Source organism: Glarea lozoyensis (genome assembly GCF_000409485.1).
Source record: "Glarea lozoyensis ATCC 20868 chromosome Unknown GLAREA6, whole genome shotgun sequence".
NCBI lineage: Eukaryota > Fungi > Ascomycota > Leotiomycetes > Helotiales > Helotiaceae > Glarea > Glarea lozoyensis.
This window is the reverse complement of record NW_007361001.1, coordinates 917,085-944,525: the sequence shown is the minus strand read 5'-3', so window position 1 is coordinate 944,525 and position 27,441 is coordinate 917,085. Positions and strand designations below refer to the sequence as shown.

The 27,441-nt window shown below is 46.9% G+C and overlaps 11 protein-coding genes across 11 annotated transcripts; 5 read left to right on the top strand and 6 right to left on the bottom strand.

Annotated features, from left to right (window-relative positions):
- Window positions 1–147: 147 nt before the first annotated feature.
- GLAREA_02622 (Six-hairpin glycosidase) lies at window positions 148–1,739 on the bottom strand (the record flags this gene model as incomplete). The annotated part of the gene is made up of 4 exons (XM_008087708.1): window positions 148–858; window positions 908–1,543; window positions 1,590–1,657; window positions 1,709–1,739. 4 exons carry the CDS (start codon window positions 1,737–1,739, stop codon window positions 148–150), a joined length of 1,446 nt encoding a protein of 481 aa, XP_008085899.1.
- Window positions 1,740–2,880: 1,141 nt separating this feature from the next.
- GLAREA_02621 (Carbon-nitrogen hydrolase) lies at window positions 2,881–4,075 on the bottom strand (the record flags this gene model as incomplete). Its single annotated transcript, XM_008087707.1, has 3 exons — window positions 2,881–3,596; window positions 3,674–3,803; window positions 4,031–4,075. 3 exons carry the CDS (start codon window positions 4,073–4,075, stop codon window positions 2,881–2,883), a joined length of 891 nt encoding a protein of 296 aa, XP_008085898.1.
- Window positions 4,076–4,914: 839 nt separating this feature from the next.
- On the top strand, window positions 4,915–5,319 carry GLAREA_02620 (uncharacterized protein; the record flags this gene model as incomplete). Its single annotated transcript, XM_008087706.1, has 1 exon — window positions 4,915–5,319. The coding sequence occupies one exon, from the start codon at window positions 4,915–4,917 to the stop codon at window positions 5,317–5,319; it is 405 nt and encodes a 134-aa protein (XP_008085897.1).
- Window positions 5,320–5,947: 628 nt separating this feature from the next.
- Window positions 5,948–7,908, bottom strand: GLAREA_02619 (uncharacterized protein; the record flags this gene model as incomplete). Its single annotated transcript, XM_008087705.1, has 3 exons — window positions 5,948–6,747; window positions 6,794–7,585; window positions 7,722–7,908. 3 exons carry the CDS (start codon window positions 7,906–7,908, stop codon window positions 5,948–5,950), a joined length of 1,779 nt encoding a protein of 592 aa, XP_008085896.1.
- Window positions 7,909–9,379: 1,471 nt separating this feature from the next.
- GLAREA_02618 (MFS general substrate transporter) lies at window positions 9,380–11,605 on the top strand (the record flags this gene model as incomplete). The annotated part of the gene is made up of 3 exons (XM_008087704.1): window positions 9,380–9,843; window positions 9,896–10,775; window positions 10,826–11,605. 3 exons carry the CDS (start codon window positions 9,380–9,382, stop codon window positions 11,603–11,605), a joined length of 2,124 nt encoding a protein of 707 aa, XP_008085895.1.
- Window positions 11,606–12,673: 1,068 nt separating this feature from the next.
- Window positions 12,674–14,636, bottom strand: GLAREA_02617 (MFS general substrate transporter; the record flags this gene model as incomplete). The annotated part of the gene is made up of 5 exons (XM_008087703.1): window positions 12,674–13,468; window positions 13,522–13,707; window positions 13,761–14,110; window positions 14,164–14,347; window positions 14,406–14,636. 5 exons carry the CDS (start codon window positions 14,634–14,636, stop codon window positions 12,674–12,676), a joined length of 1,746 nt encoding a protein of 581 aa, XP_008085894.1.
- Window positions 14,637–15,714: 1,078 nt separating this feature from the next.
- Window positions 15,715–18,342, top strand: GLAREA_02616 (uncharacterized protein; the record flags this gene model as incomplete). The annotated part of the gene is made up of 1 exon (XM_008087702.1): window positions 15,715–18,342. One exon carries the CDS (start codon window positions 15,715–15,717, stop codon window positions 18,340–18,342), a length of 2,628 nt encoding a protein of 875 aa, XP_008085893.1.
- A 750-nt stretch (window positions 18,343–19,092) lies between these two features.
- GLAREA_02615 ((Trans)glycosidase) lies at window positions 19,093–21,990 on the bottom strand (the record flags this gene model as incomplete). The annotated part of the gene is made up of 1 exon (XM_008087701.1): window positions 19,093–21,990. The coding sequence occupies one exon, from the start codon at window positions 21,988–21,990 to the stop codon at window positions 19,093–19,095; it is 2,898 nt and encodes a 965-aa protein (XP_008085892.1).
- A 1,018-nt stretch (window positions 21,991–23,008) lies between these two features.
- Window positions 23,009–23,290, top strand: GLAREA_02614 (uncharacterized protein; the record flags this gene model as incomplete). The annotated part of the gene is made up of 2 exons (XM_008087700.1): window positions 23,009–23,046; window positions 23,095–23,290. The coding sequence occupies 2 exons, from the start codon at window positions 23,009–23,011 to the stop codon at window positions 23,288–23,290; spliced, it is 234 nt and encodes a 77-aa protein (XP_008085891.1).
- Window positions 23,291–23,505: 215 nt separating this feature from the next.
- Window positions 23,506–24,006, top strand: GLAREA_02613 (uncharacterized protein; the record flags this gene model as incomplete). The annotated part of the gene is made up of 2 exons (XM_008087699.1): window positions 23,506–23,795; window positions 23,850–24,006. The coding sequence occupies 2 exons, from the start codon at window positions 23,506–23,508 to the stop codon at window positions 24,004–24,006; spliced, it is 447 nt and encodes a 148-aa protein (XP_008085890.1).
- A 233-nt stretch (window positions 24,007–24,239) lies between these two features.
- GLAREA_02612 (Six-hairpin glycosidase) lies at window positions 24,240–26,830 on the bottom strand (the record flags this gene model as incomplete). The annotated part of the gene is made up of 3 exons (XM_008087698.1): window positions 24,240–24,939; window positions 24,990–26,661; window positions 26,707–26,830. 3 exons carry the CDS (start codon window positions 26,828–26,830, stop codon window positions 24,240–24,242), a joined length of 2,496 nt encoding a protein of 831 aa, XP_008085889.1.
- Window positions 26,831–27,441: the final 611 nt, after the last annotated feature.

Below are 27,441 nucleotides of genomic sequence, written 5' to 3'. Positions count from 1 at the left end.
CATAATGAAGTATATGTTGAGATCCCAGTCTCAAGTCTAGAAATGCTCGCAAAGTGCCAGCCTGAATACCTCTCAGACTTCCTTATGTCACCTTGAATATATGCACTATCACCAGCAAATAATTTCACCTCTTTAGAAATAAACACTTCAGCTCTCAAAAACCATAACGAAAGTCCCACCAATAACACCCCCAATCATAGCAACCGTCAAAAAGCTGGCCGCAACCGTATCCTTTGTCGAGGTCATAATAACTTTCGTCATCATATCACCCTGCTGACTAGCAGAAAGCCCCGCATTTGGGTTTCCAACACTCGTTCCACCCGTAGAATTCGTGACCGGAATGAAAGACGCTGGAATCTCTTCGCCAGGAGCATTAGGGTTGGATGGATCCGTGACAGTGACTTCGCCTGTACCGCCCGGTTGGTTTGCGCTTGTAGGTGTCCCCGACTGGCCCGGCTGTTGTGGTGTAGTGACTGCTTTTCGAGGAACTGAAACCATGGCGCTTTGGATAACGCCTAGCGCGCTCATACTTTGGCCGATACCGAAATTTCCGTCATTTCGTGTTCTTTCTGTCCATCTGAATCCGCATTTGCTGGTTGATCCCCCGTTACATTGTTGACCGGCGGCGATGGCTGAAGAAGCGAGAAGGGGAGCGATGGTAGGGAGAGTGAATGGGGCGAGGATCGAAGTTCCCGCTAGCCATGAGCTCAAGTAGGCTTTAAATGACAGTTGATCGGTGTTGCATGTTCCTGGTTGCTCACAAGCTGACTCCTCCATAATTGTATTGTTGAAAAATATCTCGGTGGTCCTGTTGAGAATTCCTCCGGTGCGTTCCCGCCAGACGGCTGATTCTTTTGACTGTACGACTCATTAGTATAAATACTTAACCCAGATGGAACATACGTACGTAGCTGAACATATTTGCAGCACCGTGCAAATAAATACCAGCGTTATAGGTCCATTGAAATTTCGTAAGAACCGTACAATTCTGCTCAATCGTAGCACCATCAAAAATGTTGTAGTCAACGTCGATTAACTTTAAGTTCTCCTCCCAATCCCAGATCTTCTCGGCCCATTGAGCATAAGTATCGTTGCCAGTGTAGCGAGCTAACCTAGCACCGAGGTTGAAGAATGCACCATTTGCGATGCTATTCTTATAATTAAACCCATTGTTAAATGGAAATATTTGCCATCTCAACCCGCCCCCACAATGCTCAGTGTCCCATCTTGAAGCAAACTCATTGAAGACTGCTTGCGCTAAAGCGAGCCACTGTGGCTTGTCTGGTGGTGGATTTGGGAAGTTCGTCTCTGCTGCTAACATTGCTGCCATTGCCCAAAACCCTTGGTCATCGTTTCCTTCGTTTTTAGTTTGGTTAACTGGCATATAATCGCTTTGGTCGCCAACTTGGAATTGTAAAGCCTGCGATGTGACATCGTTGTATGATGAGTCTCCAGTATATCGCCAGTAATCGATCAGTGTCATAAACATTCCACCACCTTCCCACCAAAAGAAAGGATCAGGTAATATGCCCGGTATGCCTCCCTTGAGATATTTAGCGATGCGCGTAACAAATTAGTGGAAGACGTACGGTTTTGTTTCCTGTATAATATGACATGAGGTCGAAAGCAACAGTGCTCGCTGCTTTCTTTATCGAGTCTGTTATTCGTCAGCTGTCGCATCAGACGAGGAACGTCGTTGGATGTATACCTGACGATTTTGGATCGACATCCAGAGCCATGGCTGTCTGTGCTAAAGGAAGAAGCCATGATAAAGTCGTAAAGCGCATTATAATAGTCTGAAAAAGGTATACTGGGGTAAAAGAATCGAAAAAATGTCAACCAGCGATGACACCGTCTAGGGCGCGATCGGAATGAATGGAAGGGTCGCAAAGTATGAAGAGAATGAACAAATAATTAATAAAACCTGTCAAAGGTGCTAATCGAGAACGAAGTGCTCACGATAGAATGAAAACGAAAATGTAAGAGATATGAAAGTATGGCAGTCCTTGGCTGTCCTGCAGAAGGAAGATGGAAGAGACGACTTCTACAGAAGGATGAAAGACGAAAAGCAGAGATGACCGACTCAGCTCCGGTCGAAAATAGGAATCAGCAGCAATGAAACGGCCACGTCCGTGAACATCCCATCTCCCCAGTATTTCACCGCAAGTGAGGCCCCAAATCTTGGGGATTTTCGGTTTCGAAGATCGGATGGCTTGGCATGAAATCGGCTTGAAACTCGAAGAGTGTCATTGATGCCATCCTGATACGACCCCTTAGAACCAATCGCACGACTTTTTGGAGCCTCGAGCGCACTGATGCCGCTGCAGAATCGATTGAAAGCGGAGAATTGACCAGATCGCGCAAGTTGGTGATAATTATCGGATGATTCAATCATAGGAGCAAAGTTAAACCATCGAATTTACTCATCAGGTCGTAAAGTTGTTGATTGTAACGGGATGGTGTTTCGAATGGAGGTGAGATCAGGAGGGAAGTCGAAGTGGCTTGGTCAAGCATTTCCCAAGGCTCGCTTATCTTCGGCTGGTCACGGCCGGGTCGTTGCCCAGGTGGATTTGCGATCTATTGTCTCATCAATTTGCGAGATGCGAGTTGCGATTTTTGCACTGGTAAAAGGTTGCGAGACGTTGAATAGGTGAACCTTTAAGTCATGTAAAATCTGTGGAATTGTTGAATATGTTTATCGTCGAGCATTTTATTGAACATATAGGTACCTCAACCACCTGCCATTTACCTATTTCAAAGTAATCAAACCAATTACAAAATTTTGCTTAGGAAGTATGTTTGTTTTCCATCTTCACGGCGCTAGACTTATCTCCCGATATATTTCCAAAAAAATCAAACACATTAATTAGAGACCTAGAATTACAATCTGCTCTTCTCATCCCCCGCATCACGTCGGATCGTGTACTCATAGTGCCAACTCTCTTTCTGCATATCAGCCCGGACTTTATAGTTATCTTCCGCCTGCTCCAATATCTCCATATCGACTTCCACAACACTCATACCCTCCTCGGCACCCATCTTACCCAAAGCACCTTTGAACGGAACAGCAACCTGACTTAAACCCGCATAAGTCCCTTTGGTGACTTTACCCTGCGGCCCCCCAGCGTTCGCAAACACAACCATACATGTATTCTCAAAACATCGACTGACAAGAGTGCTCTCGAGGAATAAAGCCTCCGCTTGAGGGTTATGACGCAATCCAGCCTCATTACAATCCGAGAGATTCCAGAAAGTTGGAATAATGATTGTCTTTGCACCTCCCACGATGAGCTCGCGAAAGGCTTCTGGAAATGCCAAATCCCAACAGATTAGCATGCCAACTTTGCCGATGGGACTGTCGAATGCTACATGGGGTTCGTGAAGAGATGATGTGAGATGCGGTCTTTCCGGATGCCAGAGATTTTTCTTTTGATATCGACCAAGGATCTCTCCAGTATTCGATATGAAGTATGCTACATTATGTAGTTCATCATCATGTTTCTCGACAATTGTGCCAGGAACAATATTGATATTCAATTCTTTAGCAAGGGCGACATATGCATCGAGATACTTTTGCGATTGAGCGCAGACGGATGCTGTTTGATGTTAGTGAGACAATCCATCTAAGTGACTTTATTTTCCCAAACTAGTTGGAGCGAGTCACTACACTTACCAAACTTAGGGTCATCAGGCAGCCAATTTGTAAGATGGTATTCTGGCAATACAGCGAGTGTGCATGACTGTGATGCAGCCTCTCGAATAAAACTGACAGCTTTTTCATGGTTTGCTTCTGCAGCCAATGGCTATACGTGAAAAGTCAGTATATAGTACTTGAACCAGAGCAACGAAGTATGCAAGCGAGAAATTTAGTGGCCATAGCTGTGAATTTTCATTTTTGTTGTGAATTTCCGTCAAGCTCAAGCTGCAGATGCTTCGTCAAAGAAATCGAGGAGTCGGCTATATATATAACCTAAACCCATTGAGAAGTGGACACACATTTTGATTATGTCTGAAAATGAAATATACAGACCTTTGGGTAGAGTTGAATAACTGCGAACTTATAGATTGGTGCCATTCTGCTCGAGACTGGTTGACACTCTCCACCAGAGAGATACTTTAGTTTAACGGGGAGCTGACTAGATAGTAACGCTAGTAGTTGATAGCAGAAGGGAAATGAGATGCTGTTTATACCGTGTCGCTGATGTTGAGTGAACGAAGAGCTACATCAATTTGTCTGACGTTTGGTCAATCGTGGGGGAACTGACATTTGATTCGTCCTAGACCCACAAATTCGTATGGACCTCCATCTTCCATCGTTTTGCATGCTAACCAGACATTAGTTGAGAAATGCAGTTCTTGAGCATTATACTATGTGGCGACGGACACGCATTTCTCTCAGATATATTTTTTGAGTAATAAGCAACGAGTCCCACGTAGCTGTCACTGACATCGTTCTTCCCCAGCGCGGAACTCGGGTTCCGGATCGGGCCGGACGATACAAATCGAAGTGGAAAGCAAAGGTCAGCATTCAGTTCTTTGGCGTGCTTCAGAACGATAGAACGATAGTGGACTAGCATGTTACGGTAACAGCTGCATTAGAACTCCACCCAAGATTATCTTTTAACAACCAATGATCATGAATCAAACAGTCTTTGTGATCTGAAGCTTTAGCGAGCAAAGAAAGGGGGAGAAAGAACCATTATTCCACCCCAAAGAAGCACAAGCTCATTGTCAATTATCTTTGTTCCAAACACCCCAACAAAGAAGAGAACAGTAAAGTCCCAATGTCTTTCAACTTCCTTCTCCATTGTCCCCTCAGCATAAAAATCCCCCCTCCTCCAACCCAACACCCCCCAACAAACACAACCAATGCACAAACTAGCCCAAAAAACAATCCAAAAAATCAAATCAATCATGTCACGCACAGCATCCCCAGTCTACGCCCCAGGGACCTGGCAAAACACCCTCCAAACCTACCAAACCCTCCGCCGCATCCGCGAGTCCCCTTGCGCAGAACTAACCATCATCTTCCCCTGCACCCACAAACTCGAGAACCTACGCGGCTGTCGCGCTTGCATGTTGGCACACAAGCACGAGACCCTGCAGCCATGTAAGAAGTTCCACGCCGAGGTGATTTACCCGCGAGAGATATGTCCGGACTGTACGCATGCGGAGATCGGGAGACAGAGGGCTGCGATGGAGGAGGAGACGAGGCTGAGACGAAGACAGGAGAGAGCGGCTGAGGAGCGGAGGAAGGAGGTCTTGAAGAGGCAGTTGAATGAGGCGGGATGGAAGAGGGGGGAGGGGAATTTCTTTTAGAGGTAGGTGAGAGTGAGGTAAGTATGAGGTAAGTGATATATGCTCCGTTCTTTATATCGTTTCCTTGATCTCCATATCTGAACAAAAGGATTCTCCTTTCCTTGGTCATTCATTTTGTTGGGATTTAGAAAGTTTAAATAAAACAATGTCTTTGTTATAAAGTAGCCATTTGCTCGTTTGTGATTGAACCACCCTAACACCACATCGAATTAATAGACATACACACAACTAAACACGAGCAATCCAGAACCTACCTGTATCCATACCGAAACGCCGTGATAAAGTGACTTCTAGCTCTTAAAGCTATCCTCCAACTGCGAGTTGGGAACTCTTTCAATGAAAAGCTCGAGCCAAGTGCTTAAAATACGGTATACAAGACTCACTGAGATTTACCAAAGCCCCGAACCCCGTTTGCAGTCCAAACAATGTAGATATTTGTCAATTAGCTAAAAAAATTCCACCAAACTCCATTCCATGGTCTTCTGATGCTATCTAAAAGGCAAACATGCAGTTCATTAATGATACATCCACAACCTTGTGGGCGTCAATCTGTACATTTTTACAAGATTCCACTTTCAACTCTGTACTGCACCAACACTACCATCATATTCGCATATTATGCCCTGCCCTACCACCTCTGCCCACTCATTTCATATGGACCTGCATTGTTTCCACTCATCCCAGCTGGAGGGCTGCATCCCGGTGGTTGTCTGCTTGGCTGCATATTCGAAGACGGAGCATTCCCGGGTACTTCGTTGCGGAAAGGTACCGGGCTAGGATGAGGACTCACAAATGGACTTGGGTTCTGTTGAACCGGCTGATACTGCTGTGGTTGCCCATATGGTTGATACTGTTGAGAAGGCGGTAATTCCTGTAACGGAACGTCACTTCTTCCTCCAAGATTCGACATTTGAGCGCTGCTTGGAGCAGGACTGGCGTGTGGCAATTCAGCTCTATAGGGCCCCATCGGGGCCATCATCTCGCTAGAATTCGGGGTAGGCGTTGTGTAGGCCGGTGGTCCTGGGCTCCGTTCTATTGGGCTCACAGGTCTATTGAGGACCGACATTGGAGTTTGTTTTCTCATGACGGGGTTGCTGGTGTAAGCAGCACTACTTTCATTGTTGGCGAGCTCAAATTTGCCGAAGTTTGAAGTATCTGGAGCGGAGGTTTGGTGGATAGGGGCGACGATTGGGACTCGGTTCCTGCGCCGTCGACGATAGCAGCATAAAGTAAGAATGCCTGCGACTGCTAATGCAATGAACCCAACGGCTCCCCCTACGATAGGGCCAATAGGGATACGCGTCACAGTGGCACCCGAATTTGAGGCCGTATTGCCAGAATTTGCAGCTGACCCGGTATTGGTTGCGCCAGGCCCTGTTGTTGCCCTCGTACCTGTAGCACCGGTTCTGGTCTCTGCTGGTAGAGTCGCTACTTAACGTTAGCCCAGCCCAGAGAGCTTCAAACATCTGCTTACCAGAAGCAGTTACTCCCTGTGGCGTCACAAGTCCCTTTCCAGCACTGCAGTACACTTCAAACACACCTAAAGCGCTTGAAATATCGGCAGCTGCCGTCGACCCGCATGTAGACTTAACCTCGGTCGACAAAGCCGCATTATAAGCATTTGAATTGTTATCCTGCACACAAACACAAGATACTAGAGCTTTTGGCACGGCGGGACAGAGCTTGGAAGCATATGTGTACATCTCGTAAGACACTGCCGACTGTGCGCATCTTGCAAGTGAAGAATATTGAGGCAGGTCGGTAATATAATACGAGACAGCCCCTGGAAGATAAGTAGGCGTAGGAAAAACGCTTGTTCCATTTCCCAGACCACAATACCCTGCGAACATTGCTTGAGCTGATGCTTTGTCTGCCGTACGTGTGGTTCCGCAGTAAGACCCAACTTGGCTGTTGATCGATTGGCTTGCCGCATAAGAATTTTGATTTTTTGTGCAAGCACAGCTCTGTAGTCCCCCAGCATCTTGCGGACACAAGCTATTGGTGAGATATTGGACGGCATATGCCACGCCAGACTGAGCGCAGGGCGCAAGATCTGTAAATTGAGCTATCTCGGTAATGTATTGAGATACACCACCGCTCGCCTTTGGGGCAGGAGTTGGAGCCGGTGCTCCAGGATTGCAATATACACCAAAGACGGATTGTGCTGATGTAACATCATCTGAGGCCGTCGATTCGCACATACTTCGCACTTCACTTCCTATGCTGGCACCAACGGCATTCGAATTACTGTCCTTCGTGCAAGCGCCTATGAAGCAAGACTCCCACATCAGCAACGCTCTCCAAGAACACCGACAACCCCCAGGGTAAAGAGGCTCGTAAAAGAGTCATCACAGTGGCTCTGAGTTAGAGAGTAGTAAATGATAGGAAAGACATGGACTTACACGACTGAAGTGCGACTGGGTCTGTAGGGCACTTGCTGGCCGTCATGTACTGGACCGCATAGGAAAGCCCTCTCGCCGCACATGGCACTAGACTTGCATAGGCAGGAAGATCTGTTATATACAATGACTGAGTGTAGGCCATGGAGGTGAGATGACCGAGGCCAATGTATAGCCAAAACAACCTCATCTTGAAATAAAAAAATTGAACATGAAGGTATGAGGAGAAAGTTTCGTGATCGCAAAGGCAAGACGGTTAGATGGTACAGTCGGGTGGCAGCCACCCGCGAGATTCCATGTCCCGTCTTTGGCATATTAACAGCTGAAGTCACGAATGTCAAGCAAATCTTGGGCTGAAGATTTGCTTCCATTTGGTGCCTGGGAATTACGCCACCAAGCAGATCAAGCTACCAGGGTTGCGAGACGTGAACGCTTCAAAGCTAGGAAAAGCTTTAGAATAAAGATATGGCGAAAAGCAGTAAAAATGTGAGCTTCACTTCCAGACCACTTGAATCCTGTGATACAGAAAGCCTCCTGTCGAATATTTTCGCGCCGAGTTCTGGCAGCTTGTAATAACAGAGATGTAACCCCGAGGAGTTGTCCTAACATATGGAAATATCCCAGCCAAACTCGAATTCCTTCTTGATTGGTCTAGGTAGACTGCACAAGCATCATTTTGATGCACTCCTTCGGATAGTTCGCCATGCCGTTGAGGAACAAATCTGCTTGGTTGGGCGTTTCTTCTGGGCGCGCCACATAGATTCTATTCGTGGTTGGCAGTCTCAGCCGCCGCGTTTCTCTGGTCGATTGGGCTCTGAAGTTAATTCCACAGAATTTGACGCTCCAACTTTGACCCGTCTTATATTTAGAGGTCTGGTGTTCCAAGATGTCTCGTTTGTATGACAAACGGTCTCCAGCGTCCACATGTTTCCGCTCTTACAACTCCAACTTCGCGCCAGAAAATGCGAGTAAACATCGTGCTTATCGATCGACAGCTTTGCGAAGACCCATGGCGCAGGCAGAATTGGGATATCGTTTCTAGGTATTAGCGGACGTCCGCTCATTATATAAGATTCTGTGCACGCAGCCGGATTTGCTTGTCTTTGAGTATCCCTTCTGCAGCGTGTTTCCGAGACATCGTGAATTGCGATAGGAAGGATTCAATTGATTTTGTAAAAGCAATAGTTCAATGAAGAGCGCAATGCACAGGCCTTTCTAACTTGAACAGATGTTTGATGGGGGCGACGAGCTTGCGGCGATGAAAACGATGCAAAGGAAACAGTTGCGTCAGGTTTCGTGTTGTCAAGAAGCTTGAGCTAGAAGCTGTCCGTATCGGGCTTCGCTAGCGTCGTTGGTCCCTCCATTTGTCGAGTGACAACCAATTTCCTCCAACACAGCTTCACCAATCTACATCTCAATGCCTCGTCATTGATCTGCGAGTAGCTATTATTGATTGTTGCATTCGCCGAGCCTACGCTTGTCGATGCTCTCATCACTGTTGGAAATGACCGACCACGGGCTCTGCCTTGGGCTATGTGAAATGGTTCGACTGCTCCTCAAATGGTCCCCATATCCTCCCGTTGTCTCGTGGTTATGTAGTCTTGCACTTTCTCTCTTATATTCTGCCCAGAACTGTGGTTATGGAACCAAGACCATCGACCATGGCTTCTTACCAAACGGCAGCTCCGCGTATAGACCACGACATCTGGATAAAACACATTGCTTCTCCCTTCAATGATCAAAGATGGTCAAGTGCAACCCTCGCCGACGAAGACGCAGATAGCGATTATGATGATTATGATGAACCTCGAGGTCGCCCAGGCGAATCTCGTGGACATCCTCAAGCTGATCCACCACCGTATCCTGGGGGGAAGCCAGGTGGAAAGCCAGGGGGAAAGCCAGGTGGGAAACCAGACCCAAACCTCATCGACTGGGAGGGACCTAATGACCCCGACAATCCAATCAACTTTGGCACATACTACAAGATGTGGATAACATCTTGCTTGTCCATGTTGTCTCTCGCTTCTACCTTAGGATCCAGTATAGTTGCTCCTGCAGAGGTAATACTTTCGAGATACTTTGGTATTAGTCAAGAACTAACAGTCCTCGGTGTTTCGCTATATATGTAAGTATTGCCCTCACCGTCTGTAAATATATCACTGACCTGCGTGGAATAGTCTCGGATTTGCCTTTGGTCCAGTTGTTTGGGCTCCAGTGTCGGAGCTTTATGGAAGACGGTGGTCAATGTTACCTGCTGTATTTTGTATGGGGTGCTTTACCATTGGGAGTGCTCTAAGCCGAAATGCCACGACATACTTTGTAACTAGGTTCCTTACGGGGCTCTTTGCATCGGCCCCAGTGAGTAACGTCGCTGCAGCACTCGGCGACATATATCTTCCAAAGGATAGAGGACTGGCAGTAACCTTTTTCTCCATTGCTGTTGTGGGAGGTCCTACACTCGGTCCTACCATTGGAGCCGCACTGCTCGTCAGCCCTGGTCTCGGTTGGAGATGGAGTGAATATATTTCAGCGATGTGGACCTTTGGGGTTCTGATCGTCTGTTTTGGTGCTCTCCCAGAGACATCATCTGCGGTAATCCTCTCAGCAAAGGCAGTCAAACGCAGAATAATTACCGGAAATCAGGAGCTTTACCACCCATCGGAGAGACAGAAGCCTTCGGCAAAAGAACTTGTCACGAAACACTTGTCTAGACCTCTTCGTATGATGTTGACGGAACCTATAGTTATAGCAATAGGATTCTACGCCTCTTTCACATACGGTGTCCTGTATCTAGCTATCGTGGCTCTCCCCATCGTTTTCTTGGAAACTCGACAATGGTCACCTGTCGTCAGTACCCTTCCATTTTTGGGGATATTCACCGGAGTCGTCCTTGCGACTTTTATCAACATTGCAAATCAGCCTCGTTACGGGAGGCTAGTCGCAGCAGCAAAGGGTCGCCCAGTCCCCGAAGGAAGATTAGCACCCATGGCCTATGGGGGCGTGCTCTTTGCAATTGGGTTATGGTGGTTTGGATGGACCGCAGACCCAAATATACATGTTCGTTTCATTCCCATCTCTGGAGTGCCTAATTGCTAACAACTCATCAGTGGGCCTCGCCTGTTGTGGCCACTGTCTTCATCGGTTCTGGTTTTATTGTGATATTCCAGCAATGTATGAACTTCCTTGTCGACTGCTATTTGATGTATGCCGCAAGTGCCATCGCAGCAAACACCATTCTTCGATCAATTATAGCTTGTGGTCTGCCTCTTGCTGCCAAACCTATGTTCCATAATCTTGGTATTGGACCTGCTATGTCAATCCTCGCTGGCGTTGCAACACTGGCTATACCAGTGCCATTTGTGTTCATGAAATACAGCGCAAAATTGAGAGAGAAGTCAAAATTCAAGACACCAGGGCCTCCAGCAGGCATGGGGGGCCCGCCAGGCATGGGTGGACCGGGTATGGCAGGAGGAGGACCACCAGGCGAAAAGTCAGGGGGGCCACCAATGGGGGCACAAACAGTCTTTCAAGGACTTCCGGATGAGAAACCCAAACTACCTGAGTTTATGAGTACACCATCGGCGAGGACAAGCGTAATAAGCCCCCGCGTTAGTCAGAAAATAGGGCCAGCACAGCGCGTGTACGGCATTGAGAAAAAGAACAGTGGACAATGGAGCCATTTGAGGAGTCCAAGGGGCAGTGTGAGAGACCAGGAACCTATACCAGCATCATCGAGACGACAATGCGTGACAGATATGCCTGTCAGTTCGAGAGAAAGTTTCATGGGTAGCCCACGAGGACACCCCGGAAGTCCTCTTCGAAGTTCGACAAGCTTGGTAGAAAGTCCATTCGCTTCGCAACCTGTCCGTGGAAGGACTTTAACCTAGTAGAAAGCATTTGTATTACCACAGCTAGAATTTATATTATCATTATTACATAAACGGAGTTTAGTTTCTTCTGCTAATATTCAATAAAACGAGAATGCTGTGCAGCGAATTCGTGCATTCAGTGAACTTCCCAGGTGGGGCTTGTATACATCATCTCTTGAAACCTTGAACAAATCAAAAGTGACAAACATGATATAAGACTTACACGTGATTGGGATGCTAACCGTAACACGTGATCTTTCCAGTAGCGAAATGATCTCATGCCTACGACAATGCTGCTGGTGCTTCCTTGGATACATGGGCGTCCGTCAACAACATATTCCATCTTTGACAAAGTAGCATCGTCAAACCAAACGAACCTCAACACCGTTAACGGGCTTCCTTATTGCCTTTCTCTCGGCACAGCATGATGTCAAAGCCACCGATAATTCTTGACGCGATGATCGAGCGCGATGCCACGGCCAGCAGTGACCGCTGTGGAAGATATCCCGTCTGCTCCCCTGGTTAGGCATCACAACTACCGGGTGATTGAGTAACTCCCAGGAGGCGTGTTAATCATCCTGCGCTTTCCTGCATATTGCAAAGGTCGTGTACGCCGGAAAAATTGAGTGCGTCGCGCTGCTAACTTTTTAGTACTCCGATGGTTGCTTTCTTTACAACTCACAGCTAGGTTTACTGAGGAAACAAAGCTCTAGGTCTCATTTCGCTGTATAAGACAGCTAGCGGCGCCATATGAACCTGGAGAACAGCACTTCGATATGAAGCTCATGTCACGGTCTACAGACAGTAGCAAATCTTGGTTAGGGGCCGCTGGGAAGCTTGTTTGCCAATTGTAGCTCAAGAGAAAGAGAAAGGGAGCAACAGATGAAGACGAGAGCCCACGAAACGCTGCCGGGGGCATCTAATGTACCGACAAAATGTACTGCATGAGAATCACTTTGGACATGGTCTCAAACTCAGACTCGGACAAAAGTTGGAATTCAACAGGACATAGCCTTTCAATGAAACTGCTTTGATAATTACGACTGTTTTCGAACATGGCCCTCTACTCGAATTAAAGCCAAGCTACTATACATAGAGAACATATTTTGCCTCTACCACTTCACCGTCTCGGGAAACCGTCTGTGTGGCAAGGTCGACTTTGGTCTTGCTAAAGTCTCGTGCCTTGACCCCGTTCTTGAAAAGGATGTCGATCTCAGCGAAGGTACGGCCCTTGGTTTCCGGAAGGCGGAAGAAGGCCCAAACAAGGCCAAAGAGCATACAACCTCCATAAAAGAATCCAGATTTGGCGCCCCACCCCCAAGCCGCTCTTTGGATCATGCGAGGTACAAGTTGGCCATAAATCAAAACGTTGAGGTTGTATGTTGCTCTAGCTAGAGCTACACTCTTGGTTCGAAGATAGTTCGACGGAATCTCAGTCACCACTGTGTAAATGATCGGACCACAGGTTATGAAAAAGACAAAGTACTCGATAAGAAGGATGGATCCGATTGCGTAGGCAAGTCGGGTTTGCTTCGTTGTATCTGGGATACCGAGGAAACCGATCAGCATTGAAGTCGAGGCCATGAAAAAGGTACCGCAGAGAATTAGTGTTCGTCTTCCAATTCTAGGAGTAAGGAACCACGCGATGACAACCCCAAGAATGGCCAAGGCATACTGTATAATTCCGAAAGTGAACGACATGCTTGTGGGCAAGCCGGCTTGTTTCAAGAAGTAGACGATATAAGATACAAGGGGTACGCAGAGTTCTTGGACGACATATGTGAGGACGGTGATCTCGGTCCGACGCAGGTTGACGCCCTTGAATAGGTCCCAATAAGAACTGGTGGTCTCCATTTCATTCTCGATTTTGATGGTGTATTCCTAGCGTACGTCAGAAATGTTTGAGGCAACGAGAATATTGTTAGATAACTCACCATCATTGACATGGTATTCGCCAGCTCCTCTTCCTTCACATTGGACTGCAATCGTCGCAGAGATTTCTCGGCATCTGCAATGCGGCCTCGTCGGTATAGCCACCAGGGTGACTCTGGCGCCAGAAATATACCAATAGCGAGTGGTATTGGTAAAACCCATTGAAGAGCAAAGGGAATACGGTAGGCCTGAGGATTGATTAGCGATCGGTCACAATCCCAGTGAGTAATTTGCGACTTACCCATTGGCCTTTCATCTTCAGAAAACCTTGTAACGTACTGGTCCCCGTCAAATAACCAATACTCCAGCACATAGACACTAGCGAAGTGAGATAAGGTCGAAGCACGTTTGGGGTCACTTCGGACGCATATGTTGTGGTCAACGTCTGGAAGACACCCCAAGGCACGCCGAGCAGAACACCAGCCCCCATGTACATGTAGATGGTGGCGGCGAAGAACTGCAGAAAGATAAAACAGACCATCAGAAAGAGGCATCCCAGCATGACATATCGATATCCGAACCGGTCCGCAAGCCAACCATTGACGAGAAGACCGATTATTTGACCAGCATTAACACCATTTGTTATGCCCGCTATCTATGTGTAAGCCAAAATCATTTGCACAATGTTCAGAGCTAAATCTTACCTTGGATGCTGGCAGGAATTTCATACTCCCCTGTCTTGGGTTGGAACTCGCCATAGCGTAATTGGAACTCTGGGAACGCAAAGAAGGCTGTTAAGAAAGCTTTGTCGAAACCCTCCATGATCAACGCAGCAGAAAAAAGAAGCGACCATCCGCAGGCTGCCGGGTACTTGCGTAGCCCTTCTCGCTATTGATTATCAGTAACGACTACTAAGTGAGCAGTGGGCTGTAGGACGCTTAATTACAATTGTCATGGAGTGTTCCCCATCCGTCGCCTGCTGAGCTCCTTTCAAAGTGTCTTGAGCATTGTGGTGATGCTCTATGTCCTCATCCATGGTTCTTTTTCTTTCTAATTCTTCCACTACCGCTGCCGAAGAAGTTTTACGATCGGCAAATGCCTCGGGGTGCTTGACGTCCGTCATCTCCTCTCGAGAGACGTCCGCTTCGTCCAAACCCTTTTCGTTGTTTGGATTCATCTTGATGTGGAAACGACCTCCACGGAGACAAGAAGATTGATAGATCGCCAACAAAAGGAGAAAACGCAATAAGAACGAGTATGGCAATTGAGTCCTGAGTAGTGTCCAGATACTCGACACAAGAAGTGTTCCTCAAATATATCTATCGCCAGTTCGCCAACTCTGCCAATCTTTTTCTTGACCTCGTGTACAGCGTGATTACTCTTGTGGTAATCTTGGCTCTTGCGCCTCCTCTTGGCCAGTCCTTGTTTGTGCGTGCCTCCGCGCAATGTGTCTGGACTTTTGGAGATTGAAGCAACTTACAAACTCCGACAGACAATTATGGGATCATCTTTTAATGCACATTATTGGAGGGAAATTGAATCTGGGTTCGTACTTTGATGAATACTCTCTAGGCACGCTTACCAAATATATCACTTAGTCCCTGCATGCCGACTCCACATCCAAGGCAAACCCGGGGAAGTGCGGGGCAGTTGGTTGATTCTGGGGAATCCAAGCCGGCGAAGCATGACATCTTGAGCTTCCCAAGACCCCTAAATCAACTTTGAGCAATTTACTGCGCTGCGCGTGCAGCCCAAGATGTGGGGGTTCGTTCATTTGAGAGAATGATACCCCGACCTAGGCACCCCAGAGGCTTCATTCTACTTCGTATACCCATGAATAAACACCGGTGGGTCTTCTAGAAGTTACGGTAAGCAAGGATTTCTCGCCAATAAGCAGTTGAGGATTCGACTCATCATTACTGTACAAGGTAAAGTCGAGTGTAAAGCACAGACGCCTCACTGGTGTTTATTCATGGGTATACGAAGTATATACCCAGGATACGGGGGAGTACGGGGGACTCTGCTACCATGGACCATCGATACACCGAGTAGACCTTGATCTTGCGTCTTAAATATAATAACTAGTTCGTACAAGCACACTGCCCTGTCTTAACCAAGTTTTGGCGTTTCCAAGAACTCTAATCTGAACTTCCCCTTACAAAAACCGAGCCATACTTCAGCAACCTTACTCGTAGCATTTTTCACCCAAGCGCACTGGACGCGTGATCAAGCGTCCGTCCATATTGTGGCGCAAAATGTCAGTCGGGAATCTACGCTGGTTGAAGACTGGAGGGGACGAAAAAGTCTTGTCACATGGTATTTCCTTTGGAATGCCATGGGCTAAGGGTCTCTATCAATCAGGGCAAACTTTTACGCTCGAGGGAAACGGTCAAGCATATCCCTTGGATTGCCGAGAGATCGCTTTTTGGCCTGATGGCTCTCTGAAATGGACAGCACATTCTGTGAGCGGAAATATCAAATACTGCGAGAACTACACGGTTCAAGGAGCGGAAAGATCTAAAGAATTATCACCCTTTGTCGAACAAAAAGTTAAGACAACGTTTGGGTTGGAGTTAGAGCTTCCAGCTGTTGGGAGTTCCTCCTTGTTCACGAACTTGTCTATAAAAGGGCAAATTGTATGTTCTAGGGCTGATATCATTGCTTCAATCGACAAGAAAACCTTCAACACTATTGTACGACAGGTAGAAGTTGAAAATGCGACCTTCTCTCGAATCCTAATCAAAGTATCCGGTGTGACAGTGTCTACCAGCGGCGATGAACACCTTCCCTTCGACGTGAGAATATACGTTTACCAAAATACCTCTACCATAAGAATTGTTCACTCTTTTACCCACGACTTGGATTGTGAAGAATCCTTGACATCATTGGGAATTCGGTTCCATGTTCCATTTGGAGAGACAGAACTCTACAACCGACATATTCGCTTTGGTGGGTGTGAAGGAGGCATTCTGGGTGAGGAAGTACAAGGGCTTTCTGGCTTGAGATTCGGTCCAACTGTGCAGAACAGAATTGATCAAACGGCCGGCAAACATGTTACACTCTCAGAGGAAGAATGGAAAAAGACCGAGCTTTCAAAAGGTCTCGCTTGCATTCCATCGTGGGATGCTTATACTCTCTCTCAATTGTCATCAGACGGCTTCAATCTCAAAAAGCGCACCAAAGCCGGATGCTCTTGGGTTAAAGTGACAGCAGGAAGCAGAGCAGATGGAACGAGTTACGTGGGATCGGCCCAAAATGGAGGTTTGGCTGTCTCCATGGTCGACTTCTGGGAAAGATATCCCACTCAACTTGATCTTTCTGGATTAACCACAGACACGGCGAGCATGACGGTATGGCTGTATTCACCTCTTGCCGAACCTCTCGAAACCAGTCCCTACCACGATGGACTGGGACTTGACACCTACAGCAAACAGTTGGAAGGACTAGATGTGACATATGAAGACTACGAGCCCGGCCTAGCCACGGCCAATGGTATCGGAAGATCTAACCAGCTTTTCCTCAAACTATTCACATCAACACCCACTCATCAAGAACTGAGTACTTTCTCAAGCTTCGTTCGAGATCCGCCACGTTTAGTTCCTACTCCGGGATACATGCACGCCACAGGTGTCTTCCATGGATGCTGGGCTCCAGACAATGCCAACGGTAATGCCAGCTATTTTCCATCGCCGAAAGAGCTTCATGTCGAGCAAAATCTAGCAATGCTATTTAATTTCTATAATAAACAAGTGGAACAACATCGGTGGTATGGGTTCTGGGATTATGGTGATGTGCAGCACACATACGATGCATACCGGCATGCTTGGAGGTACGATGTGGGAGGTTTTGCATGGGATAACTCCGAACTTTCCACAGATCTTTGGCTGTGGCTCTACTTCCTTCACACCGGTAGAGCAGACGTTTTCAAAATGGCTGAAGCTATGACCCAACATACCTCCGAGGTGGACGTATACCATACGGGGAGATTCAAAGGGTTCGGAACCAGACATGGTGTGCAGCACTGGAGCGACAGTTCAAAGCAGCTACGCATATCGAACGTACTGTATCGACGCATCTACTTTTACTTGACTGGAGATGAGCGCACCGGCGATCTCATCGAAGAGCTCTCAACTTGCCAGAATGCTCTCTATGCCCTAGACTCGCACCGAAAGGTTCAGCAACACGGAGATGTACCGCAAGACTTCGCGATGGCTAACATAGGCCTTGACTGTGGACCATTAGCTGCGGCTTGGCTTACAGCTTGGGAGAGACGAACTGAAGGCTGGGAGAATTCCAGAAAGCTCTTAGTTCATCTGCTTGAAGGCATCGCAAGTCTCCCACACGGTATCGCAAACAATGCTGCCCTATTCAACCCCAAGACAGGCGAGATGCGCGTGTGTCCTCCTCCGACGCCCGACCATGCCATCTCTCACTTATCCATGCTGTTCAGCTTCCCCGAGATCTTCACTGAGCTACTTGACTACGCAAAAGACGATCACGCATCAAGCGTCGAAGCCTTCAAGCGCAAAGCCTGGTTCCCATACATGAAAGCCTACAACGGCACCCGCGAGGTCCAAGTCCAGGAATATGGCTTCGAATGGGATTTCACCTTCCCGCCCGATGCCACTTGGAGACAGAGTCACTCTACTTTGACGGCTATAGTGGCCGCGCAAGAGAAGAGTGAGGAGCGCGGAAAGGCAGCGTGGGCTCAATTCTTTGGGACGGATGGATATAGTGATGCTCACGACTGGAGTGTTATCAAGGCAGAACCGCCTAATTTCTTTAATAGGGGGGAAGAGGCGCCGTGGATTACGACAAATGAGGCTGCGAGGTATGGTGTTAGTGCGATTTTTAATTTGGCGAATATTAGGGAGTATCTCTGATTTAGGGATGGGGGGAGATCTTTTGATTTTGAACAGTTAGAAGTGGACAACTTGTGATCAATAGATATAGAGAACATATCAAGTTCAATTTCCGATTTACCTCTTCGATGCTAATATTTACCTACCTCTCGAATGGTCTTTCTATTCTCCGACTAAACTTCCCACCACTAGCAGTATCTGGCATAACCACAACTCTTCACCGAACAAGATTGGGGAATGATAGAACATAACGTAGTATTCAAAGAACGAACCTTATCCCAAATAAACTTTGCAAACATTCCTCCCCATCCCAGACCAATGACCTCACACATTCACCCTCGCCTCCCGAAACATCATCCACACGAATTTTTGTTGCATATCGCAGTTAGTGAGCTTCAGGGTACATACGCTGAAGTCACAGGCTCTGATACCCTGAGATTACAGTATAAGTCCACTGAATAGTCACTATCGAGGACTTTTATTAGCAAACTCTAAATAAGATACAGATTTGGGGCTCTACTTCGTTTAGAGTCTGATGGAATTTTTGTTCGGAGGACGTAACTTTGAATATCGTTGAAATCAGGACTTTACATTGATAACTTTAATCTAAATAAAACCCAGTTGAAGGCTCACTAACTCTTATGTATCCACGAGCTAGTGGAGTATCTATCTAAGCCATCCCAACTCCCAAGCTCCAATAAATACAACCAGACCAATCCCGTACCCTTTTCTACCCATTCCAAATATACCATCTATATCCGAACCCAGCCCTTAATACCACCCCGTAAGTTTCAAATCCCTCGAACTAGCCCCGACCCTCACTGTAATCTGTCCCTCACTAGGCATAACCCAATTCTGCCTCACCACGTCCCAATAACTAAGATCTCGTCTCGTCAAATTGAATTTGACAGATTGCTTTTCGCCTACTTTCAAAAAGACCTTCTCAAAGCCTCTTAATACTTTGATGGGGAAGTCGACTTTCTTCGCTTCACCCGTGACGTCCGAGTAACTGACATATAACTGCGCGACTTCCTTGCCAGCTCGTGTGCCAGTGTTTTGGATGTCTACTGATACTTCCGCGTAGACATTCCACAGGTCAGGGTTTCCGCCTTCGTCACCGCCGGCTTCTGAGGGTAGTTGTATGGTATTGTATCCTTCTGGGTATGGATATTTACCAGGCTTGATGTCGGACACCTTTTCGATGTAAGGGTAGATGAACTTCTTCAGCTTCTTGAAGCCTTCTGGGAATAAGGCCTCGGTTGGACTTGGAATATTTGTGTCAAACTTCGGGGCTTGGACACCAGTAGGTCTTGGAGAAGGGAGCGGTGTCTTCTCCCGTAGCTTGTTCACCACAAGATTCGAATACTCGAATGTAGTATATGAAAGACCGAAACCGAACTCGTAGGTGGGATCAACGCCAAATTTGTCAAAGTGTCTGTAGTCGATGTAAAGGCCTTCGGAGAATGTTTGTTGAGGTATTACGCCGTTGGCATAATACAGAATCTTGGCACCTTCGCCGTAATCATCAAGAGACTTACCAATCGTATATGGGAGCTTGCCACTAGGGTTGACATTTCCGATAAGAATGTCTGCGATAGCATAACCGCTTTCCTGGCCAGGTAAGTTGGCCATGATTACGGCTTTTACACCAGGCAGATTGACCCATTTCTCAACCACAACTGGACCGACCGAGTGTACTACAACAATGGTCTTCCCATTCCCTTCTCCACAGCCTTCTGAGACCTTCTTGATTAATTCATCTCCACCTTTCTGAATGTTGAGGTCATTTCTGTCGCCCTTGATACCGCCAGATGAAATGAACCCCTCACCAGCATCGGCGTTAACGAAGACGATACAGAAGTCTTGGTCTTTCAAAATCGCTGGAGCTTTCTTCAGAGGTGGTGCGTTTGTTGGAAAATCCGTGACATAAACGCGATCTTTATTGAATGCCTCCTTGAGAGCTTCAACAGGTGTAATCAGCCATGGAAACTCCACAGCGCCGGAACCCCATCCAGAACCCAATGTTCCTTGGTTACAACCTCGATCGGCGCACGCATTGGGACCATCGCCAGCTCCGGAATCCTCGCCGAAAATGCCTATACGCATTTTGATTTCGTGTTTATCTTCTGACAGCCAACCGTCTCTAAGAAGTGGCAGAACATTATCATCATTCTTAACGAGTACGGTACCCTCCGTAGCGACTTCTCGCGCGATGATACGGTGAGAATCTTCTCCATCTCCTTGGACATTAATGAATTGATTGACGACCTTCTCATCCTTGTCATCAGGACTTCCATGATTGATACGGCCGAGCTTATCATTAGTCCAAGAACTGAAATTGGGCCCTTTTCCATCAAATCTGGATGTATCATCTTGTCCCAGTTGATACCAAGAAGCCACAACTCTGGTGACCATGTCATTAAGCCTATCAATAGGTAAAGAGCCGTTCAAGACTGATTTTGTGAGCTCTGGACCCCAAAGAGACTTCCCGTTTGCCCAGATTAGTCCATCTCCAGGCATACTCATATCCAGCCCGGCTAGAGCACTTCCAACCCCTGATCGTTGAGCAAGCCAGTCAGATTGGACAAAACCTTGGAATCCCAATTCATCCTTAAGGTATCCATTGAGTAACTTGGAGTTGCCGCAGGAGTAAGAATTATTCGTCATCTGGTATGAGCACATTACACTTGCCACACCAGCTTTTACGGAATCCGCAAACGGCCACCCGTACATCTCATGGAGCGTTCTGTCATCAATGTTCGAAGACATTGCGTTCGGTAAACCCCATTCCCAACTCTGCCTGAAATGCTCTTGTTCATTCCCGACAAAATGTTTGATAGTAGCAATGACGCCTTCCTCTTGTATTCCTTTAATCGTCTGGGCAGCGGCAATTCCCTGCAAGACTGGATCGGTTCCGAATCCTTCCCAATTTCTTCCGCCAGCAGGCATTCGTCCAAGCGGCCCAACACAAGGTCCCAATAGCACGTTGACTCCCTTCAACCGAGCTTCCTTTCCGTGCGCCTTACCTCTGAGATACATTAACTCCTTATTCCATGTCGCGCCAACCGTGATTCCAGCAGGAAAAGCGGTAGCATTATCCGCAAATCTCAGTCCTAAAGGTCCATCTTGTAACGCCAATCCTGGGAACCCAACATTCGTCGCAGGAGCGGTATTGCCAACCGCAAGTCCCATCTGCCAACCAGTGCCAGTTGTGATGTTGACCTTTTCCAGCAAATTCATTTTTCTCACCAACTCGGCAGCTTTCTTGTAACTATCGCTCCATTGCATGACCGTTCCTCCAGGTGGTGTGGGATACCATGGTGGTGACTGTCCATCTACCGGCTTCTTCTTATACAGGAAGAATCCCCCTCCTGCCAGTATGGACCATATGACAACCAAGACAGTTATAATGATTATCGCACATTTTGACCGCCGGTTGAAAGCCGTTCGAAGGTTTCGTAACCTCGCTGCTGGTCCGTACGCAACAACTGCTGGCTGCGACTGCTCGGCGAGAGGATCTCGGTCCAGAAATTCGGTGGCATCGATGTCGGAACCGCTGTCGGATGCGTAGGCTTCCTCAAGAGATTTTCGCAAAGGTATGTTTTCTCCCTGGTCATACGATCGAAGCAGACCCTCCCGACTCTGGCTTGCTTCCTTTTTGTGGCTCATCGTGTAGCGTTGGGACGAGGTTCGGAAGTGTACTTCGTATTTTTATGTAAATGCGTTACGGAGGATCAATCCACGCGATGAACGACCGACGAAAGCATCGGTGGCCGGTTAAGAAGTTGAAACGATTGTGTTGTGTTGGCAGATAGAGATTTTGCCCTGTGATCTGGGCAATGGCTGTTAACAACTGCTGAAGATGGTGTGGTACATTTGTCAGGTTCTCGAGGTTTATTGGAGGTCCGGTGGACGACGCGACCACCATTTCCCCTGCATCTCGAAGCCGAGAACCCTCAAACAGAACATCGTCAGCGACACAACTTCATAAATTTCTTTCAAATGACAGATCCCTTCAACATACACGCAACATACACGCAACATGAGCCAAATGCTATGATCAAAAGCAAGCCTTGGAAAACAAAGAGTGCGACCCAAGGAAGCCCTCGTCAGCCACCCGACGCGCGTGTAGCTGGCATCCAAGCCAAGCACCCCGTTCTATGTAGAGGAAACGACTACTTCGGCCTCAAATTTGGCCACAATGAACGCGGTTTTATTTCTTGTGGCAAGCATCCGAGTATGTGCGAGTTTGTGCCGTGGACTCGGCTGCATCGTTAAGAGCATCGTTTTGCTTACTCTTGCATTCCCGGAATAGGATCAAATGGCAGTCGTCTCGAACCGAGCAATGAGATGCGCTTACTTCATCCACGGAGGTATCGTTCCATTGTGGAGTCAACATCAGCCCTCTTCAGACTCGTCATCTAGCAATGGCATCTCTACAAGATGTCTGTGTTTACAGTAAGCAATATGTTTGATGGGGTAAAGCTATAAGTATATTGTTAATTTCCTTTGTTGAAAACAACATTTCCATTTTACTACTCCTCCAGGTTATCTCAGTATTACACTTTTCAGCCTGTTCATATATCCGTAGGAGTATCTACTGCAGATCAAAATCTCTTGCACCCTTCTTCTTTGATCACATCTTAGCCTTCTTGGTATCCTCAAATTATACTACATTGACTCGAAAATGGGTAGTTCAGCACGTGCAAGCCCTCTCATCTACGGGTATGTCCAACAACCCTCGAAGGAGTATCCAAACTAACTTGTCATCAGCGATCGAAGCATGTTCAGTAATGATAAGCACCGATATGATCGAAACTACTACGGTAGCAATTTCAAGCAAATCGAGCATGAGAACCGCTCTCATCGTTTCTTCTGCTGGCGCTGGGGAGGAAGCCAGCATCCAAAGAAACGACGCAACTACGGCACTGCTGCTGTTGTCGCGGCCGCTGGGAGTGGTGGATGCTAATTTGTTCTACGACTTGTTATATGCGAATTCGGGTATGACTGTGGAAAACCATGAATTTCATGCTTTCGGCCAACAAAGAGAGTCTCAGCAATCCACATCTTCTTTGTTCATTCCTCACTCAATATACCCACCTCAACCTCGACATTATCATGACACACAGTACTCACCATACTACCCATCAAACATCCATTATCAAACACACTCAAATCCTCACAATGTCCCACCTCCGCTCCCAAACCCAACCCAAAGCCCCCCGCCGCGCAACCCTCCCCACCGCGCCTCTCAACCTCCCCCAGTCACCCGAATTCCAAACCGCAAACACCTCCGCAGTAACAACGAACCAATTCAACGTTCCCACTCTCTCCATCGAGAACACTGAGCTACCCGTGCAAAGAAGTTGCACGACCCATGATTGCCCACTCGTGCAAGCCGGGATCGAGCATAACGAGGGATTATTCAAGGACGGTGGGATGGATCAGGGGAGTAGATTTTCGATATTATTTGGGTACGTTGAGTGGACATATATATATTGCTGGAGTGAGAGCTAATCGTAATACAGTGCTTCGAATCCTCCTGGTTTTATCTGGGAAGCTGATGATGCGCGGAGAGAAGCGAGGAGTAAGATCCAGAAGGGGGAGAATGTGGAGGAGAACGAGATGATTGAACAACAGAAAGCTTTGTTTGTCTCGAAGTTTTGCGAATATCACAGCTCATGAGGGCGTTTGTTTCTGCTTTCTGGATGTTGATGTTATATACTAGTGTTTTGAATTTGAGCAATTACTTGTCAAGGCGTCTCTCATATACATGAATGATTTAGAAGCAAATTTGCTACACTATATAATTAAGCGCTGCTTCCCCAATCCTGGCAAGTGCCAGTGACTCATTTCAAACATATCTCAAACGAGCATCTGCTCTCCTAAGCTCTTGCAGAGCATTCTATGGTTCTCACTCAGCCCTCTTCAGCAGCCCAATATTTAGCACCAGTCTTTTCTGTCAATTTATCAAGCGGAACACTAGCAAAGACCTGTGCTCTTTTCTCCACCGTTGAGTTGCCAGTGAAATTGGTGAAGCCTTCGTATTTCCCTAGACTCGGTGGCAGATCCACAACTCTTGTGCCCCATGCACTTTCAGCCGGCCCAAGAGTTAGGATCAATTCTTTGCCTTCAGTGAAGAAAGAATGATCAATCCAGTTTTTCGTGTATACTTCGCCATTGAGCGTGGCTGATTGAATGTAGATGTTTTTATACGTCGCGTCGAAATTGACGTTTTTAATTGTTGCAGTCTTGTTCGTCAGTGGCGAGGTGATTGAGACTGATTCAAAGTATGGCGGGATGATGAAGTACACATTCTGGCCAGGGTTGGGAAATAATCCGAGCATGGAAAAGGCGACAAATGCGCCCATAGTGCCGCTGTCATCGTTTCCTGGCAGTCCGTCATGCGTAATACCGAAGTATGCGGGAATGTAGTAATGCGATCTTTTCGCTGACAATCCTGGTCTTCCTGCATAGTGGTATTGGAAAACTGTTAGGAACGCAGGCTCATTGCCAATATATGTTATCTGATTGTCATGCATATAGTCAAGACGTTTGATAAATGCATCGGGGCCACCAAGTTTAGTTATAAGTCTTCCTTGATCGTGAGGGACGAAACTGCATAGATCAGTTTCTAGATAACACAGCCGGTTAAGGGAGTTACTTACAACGAGTATTCCCAAATGCTACTCTCAAAAGTCTCTCCTGCAGTTCGTTGCAACGAACAAATGCTGTTCGGATCCGTGTCGACATTACTACACGCCAAAGGGTTTTGGTATCCGAATGTCTTATTAAGATACTTTGGCTGCAGAAATCCACGAAATCCAGTGTCGACACCTTTGATACTACCTCCGCTCTGATCAGGCTTGAATAAGTTCTGCCAATTTGAACTGCGTGAAATGTATTTCTCTACGTCAGCATCTTTGCCTCCAAGTCCAGTGGCAATCTGAGTAATTGCAAAGTCATTATAACTATACTCCAATGTGCGGGACAAACTTCTTGTCATTGTTCCTGTCCCCTTGTAGTCGAAATCTTCTTTCGGAATGTAACCGAGTGACTTCCACGAGTCCAAGCCACCTCTGCCTTGAACAGACCAGAAATAAGGTTCGACTTCTGCGTCTTTGACAACAGCTTGATATCCTTCTTCCCAGTCTATTCCATCTGAAATTCCCTTTAGGTATGCATCTGCTAGCACGTTGTCTGCGTTACTCCCTCCTTGAGTGTATCCTTGGCAAAGACTCATGCGGCAATCTGGAAGCCAACCAAGATGTCTGTAAGTATCGATCAGAGATCTTATCTGTCTAGTGATGGCAACCGGATCTAGGATTGTCAAAAATGGCATTTGAGACCGGAACAGGTCCCATATACAATAGAACGAATCATAATATGGCTCTGAACTTTTCCAAAGTGGGTTTTCGCCGGTGTAGTCCTGAGGGTTAACCATTGTTCTGTAAATCCCGGAATAGAAGTTCTTTAGCATAGAGGAGTTGACGCCAGTGGTCGATACTTTGATTGGGCTGATTTTTGTCTCCCAAAGATTTCTGGCGGCAGTGTGTGTAGCCTCGAAATCAAAAGTAGGTATTTCAGATTCAGCATTCGAACAAGCTTGCTGACTGCTGATAAAGCTCACTCCAACCCGGGCAAGAATTCCGTTGGAAGTTGGGGAAGTAAACCGCACGAACGAGCCGCCTGGTAGAGGATACCCATTGATAGAGCGTGCCAAGGTCAACTCCTTCACATCCGCGCTCGCACGAGTGTTTACAAATACACCATTATCCCGAACTAGACCTTTGAAATCGGCACAGAAATAAAGTGTGTAGCTTCCGATTCCGAAACTAGGTAAAAAACGCGCACTTCCTGTCATTCTTCCAGACTTAGCATCCACTTTGACGGTCCCATTGTCTTGTCTTGAGTTTGAAAGATCAGTCAAATCCAGAAGAATGAGTGGACTCGAAGCCCTTCCACTGGCATCTGTCGGTGGGAACTTGAAGCGAAACAGCGATGTATGTTGAGATGTAGTCATCTCTGCTTGAACTCCGCTGGCTAATTGTATTCCAAAGTAACCTGGAGATGCCTTGACAGAAGTGTTGACATAAGGAATCTTTCTGAAGTCTTTGGGATAGACACATCCGTTTATGTCATCTCCAGGGCAGCCAGCGTACGGAAACAGTGCAAAGTTTCCCAAAGAAGGACTACCTCCTGTACCACTGTCATGCATACTGGAGAATCCAAAGACCTTTCCGCCTTCAGTTGTGAAGCCTCCTTGATTTGAACCAGAGTCAACATCTGGACATGCTTTGGCCATTCCATAAGGGATTGTCGCTCCTGGAAAGACATTTCCTACAACATTTCAGCAAAAAGTGAAGCTCGATTGATGATACGAACCTCCGTTCGCACTCCCAATCAACTGGTCAACATAATCAAGTACATCGTAACTCGAGTTTTGAGCTAGTGAAGTCGTAGAAAATATCGCGAGCGCAAAACTCACAAACTGATAGTACAGCACCATCATAATAAATTCCGCGATATAGTAGTGAAGTGTAGGTAGTTACAGCATTCTACAACGCTTGTGGCGTTTGATGGCGTTTTTGTGGATGCTTCAACAGATATAAGCATTTGTGTTTGAAGACCAAAGCGTGATCTCCTGCAATGTGAAAGACTAGCTGCATGGTTCTTGTGGTTGACTTCTGTATTGAGAAGGTGTCATGGGATGTTGCTGTAGCTGCAAAGTACAACAGGGAGGGGAAGGAACGAAAAGTGGAGCATCCAAAGACTCGCTCGAAGCACCCAGACCTCATCTCACAAAATACTTCAGAGCCTTGTAGGTTGCGTTGGATGAAATTTTAAAAGTTAAAGAATTATATGATAGAGTGCAAAGCAACTTAGTAGCGGCGTCTCGATTGAGATGCATACTAATGAGATATCAGGCGCTGAAGTGTGTAGAAAGCGAGGAGAATATTATCAAGGGTTACAGAGGATTGAGAGTATTATCACGAGGATAAATGAGAAGACATGGGGAAGGGGTATTGGATAATTTAAATCCTGCACAGCGATAAAGCATAAGTAGCATTTATCCACTCAGAAGGAAATGATCTTAGCGAGAGCAGGACGGTTCCAGTA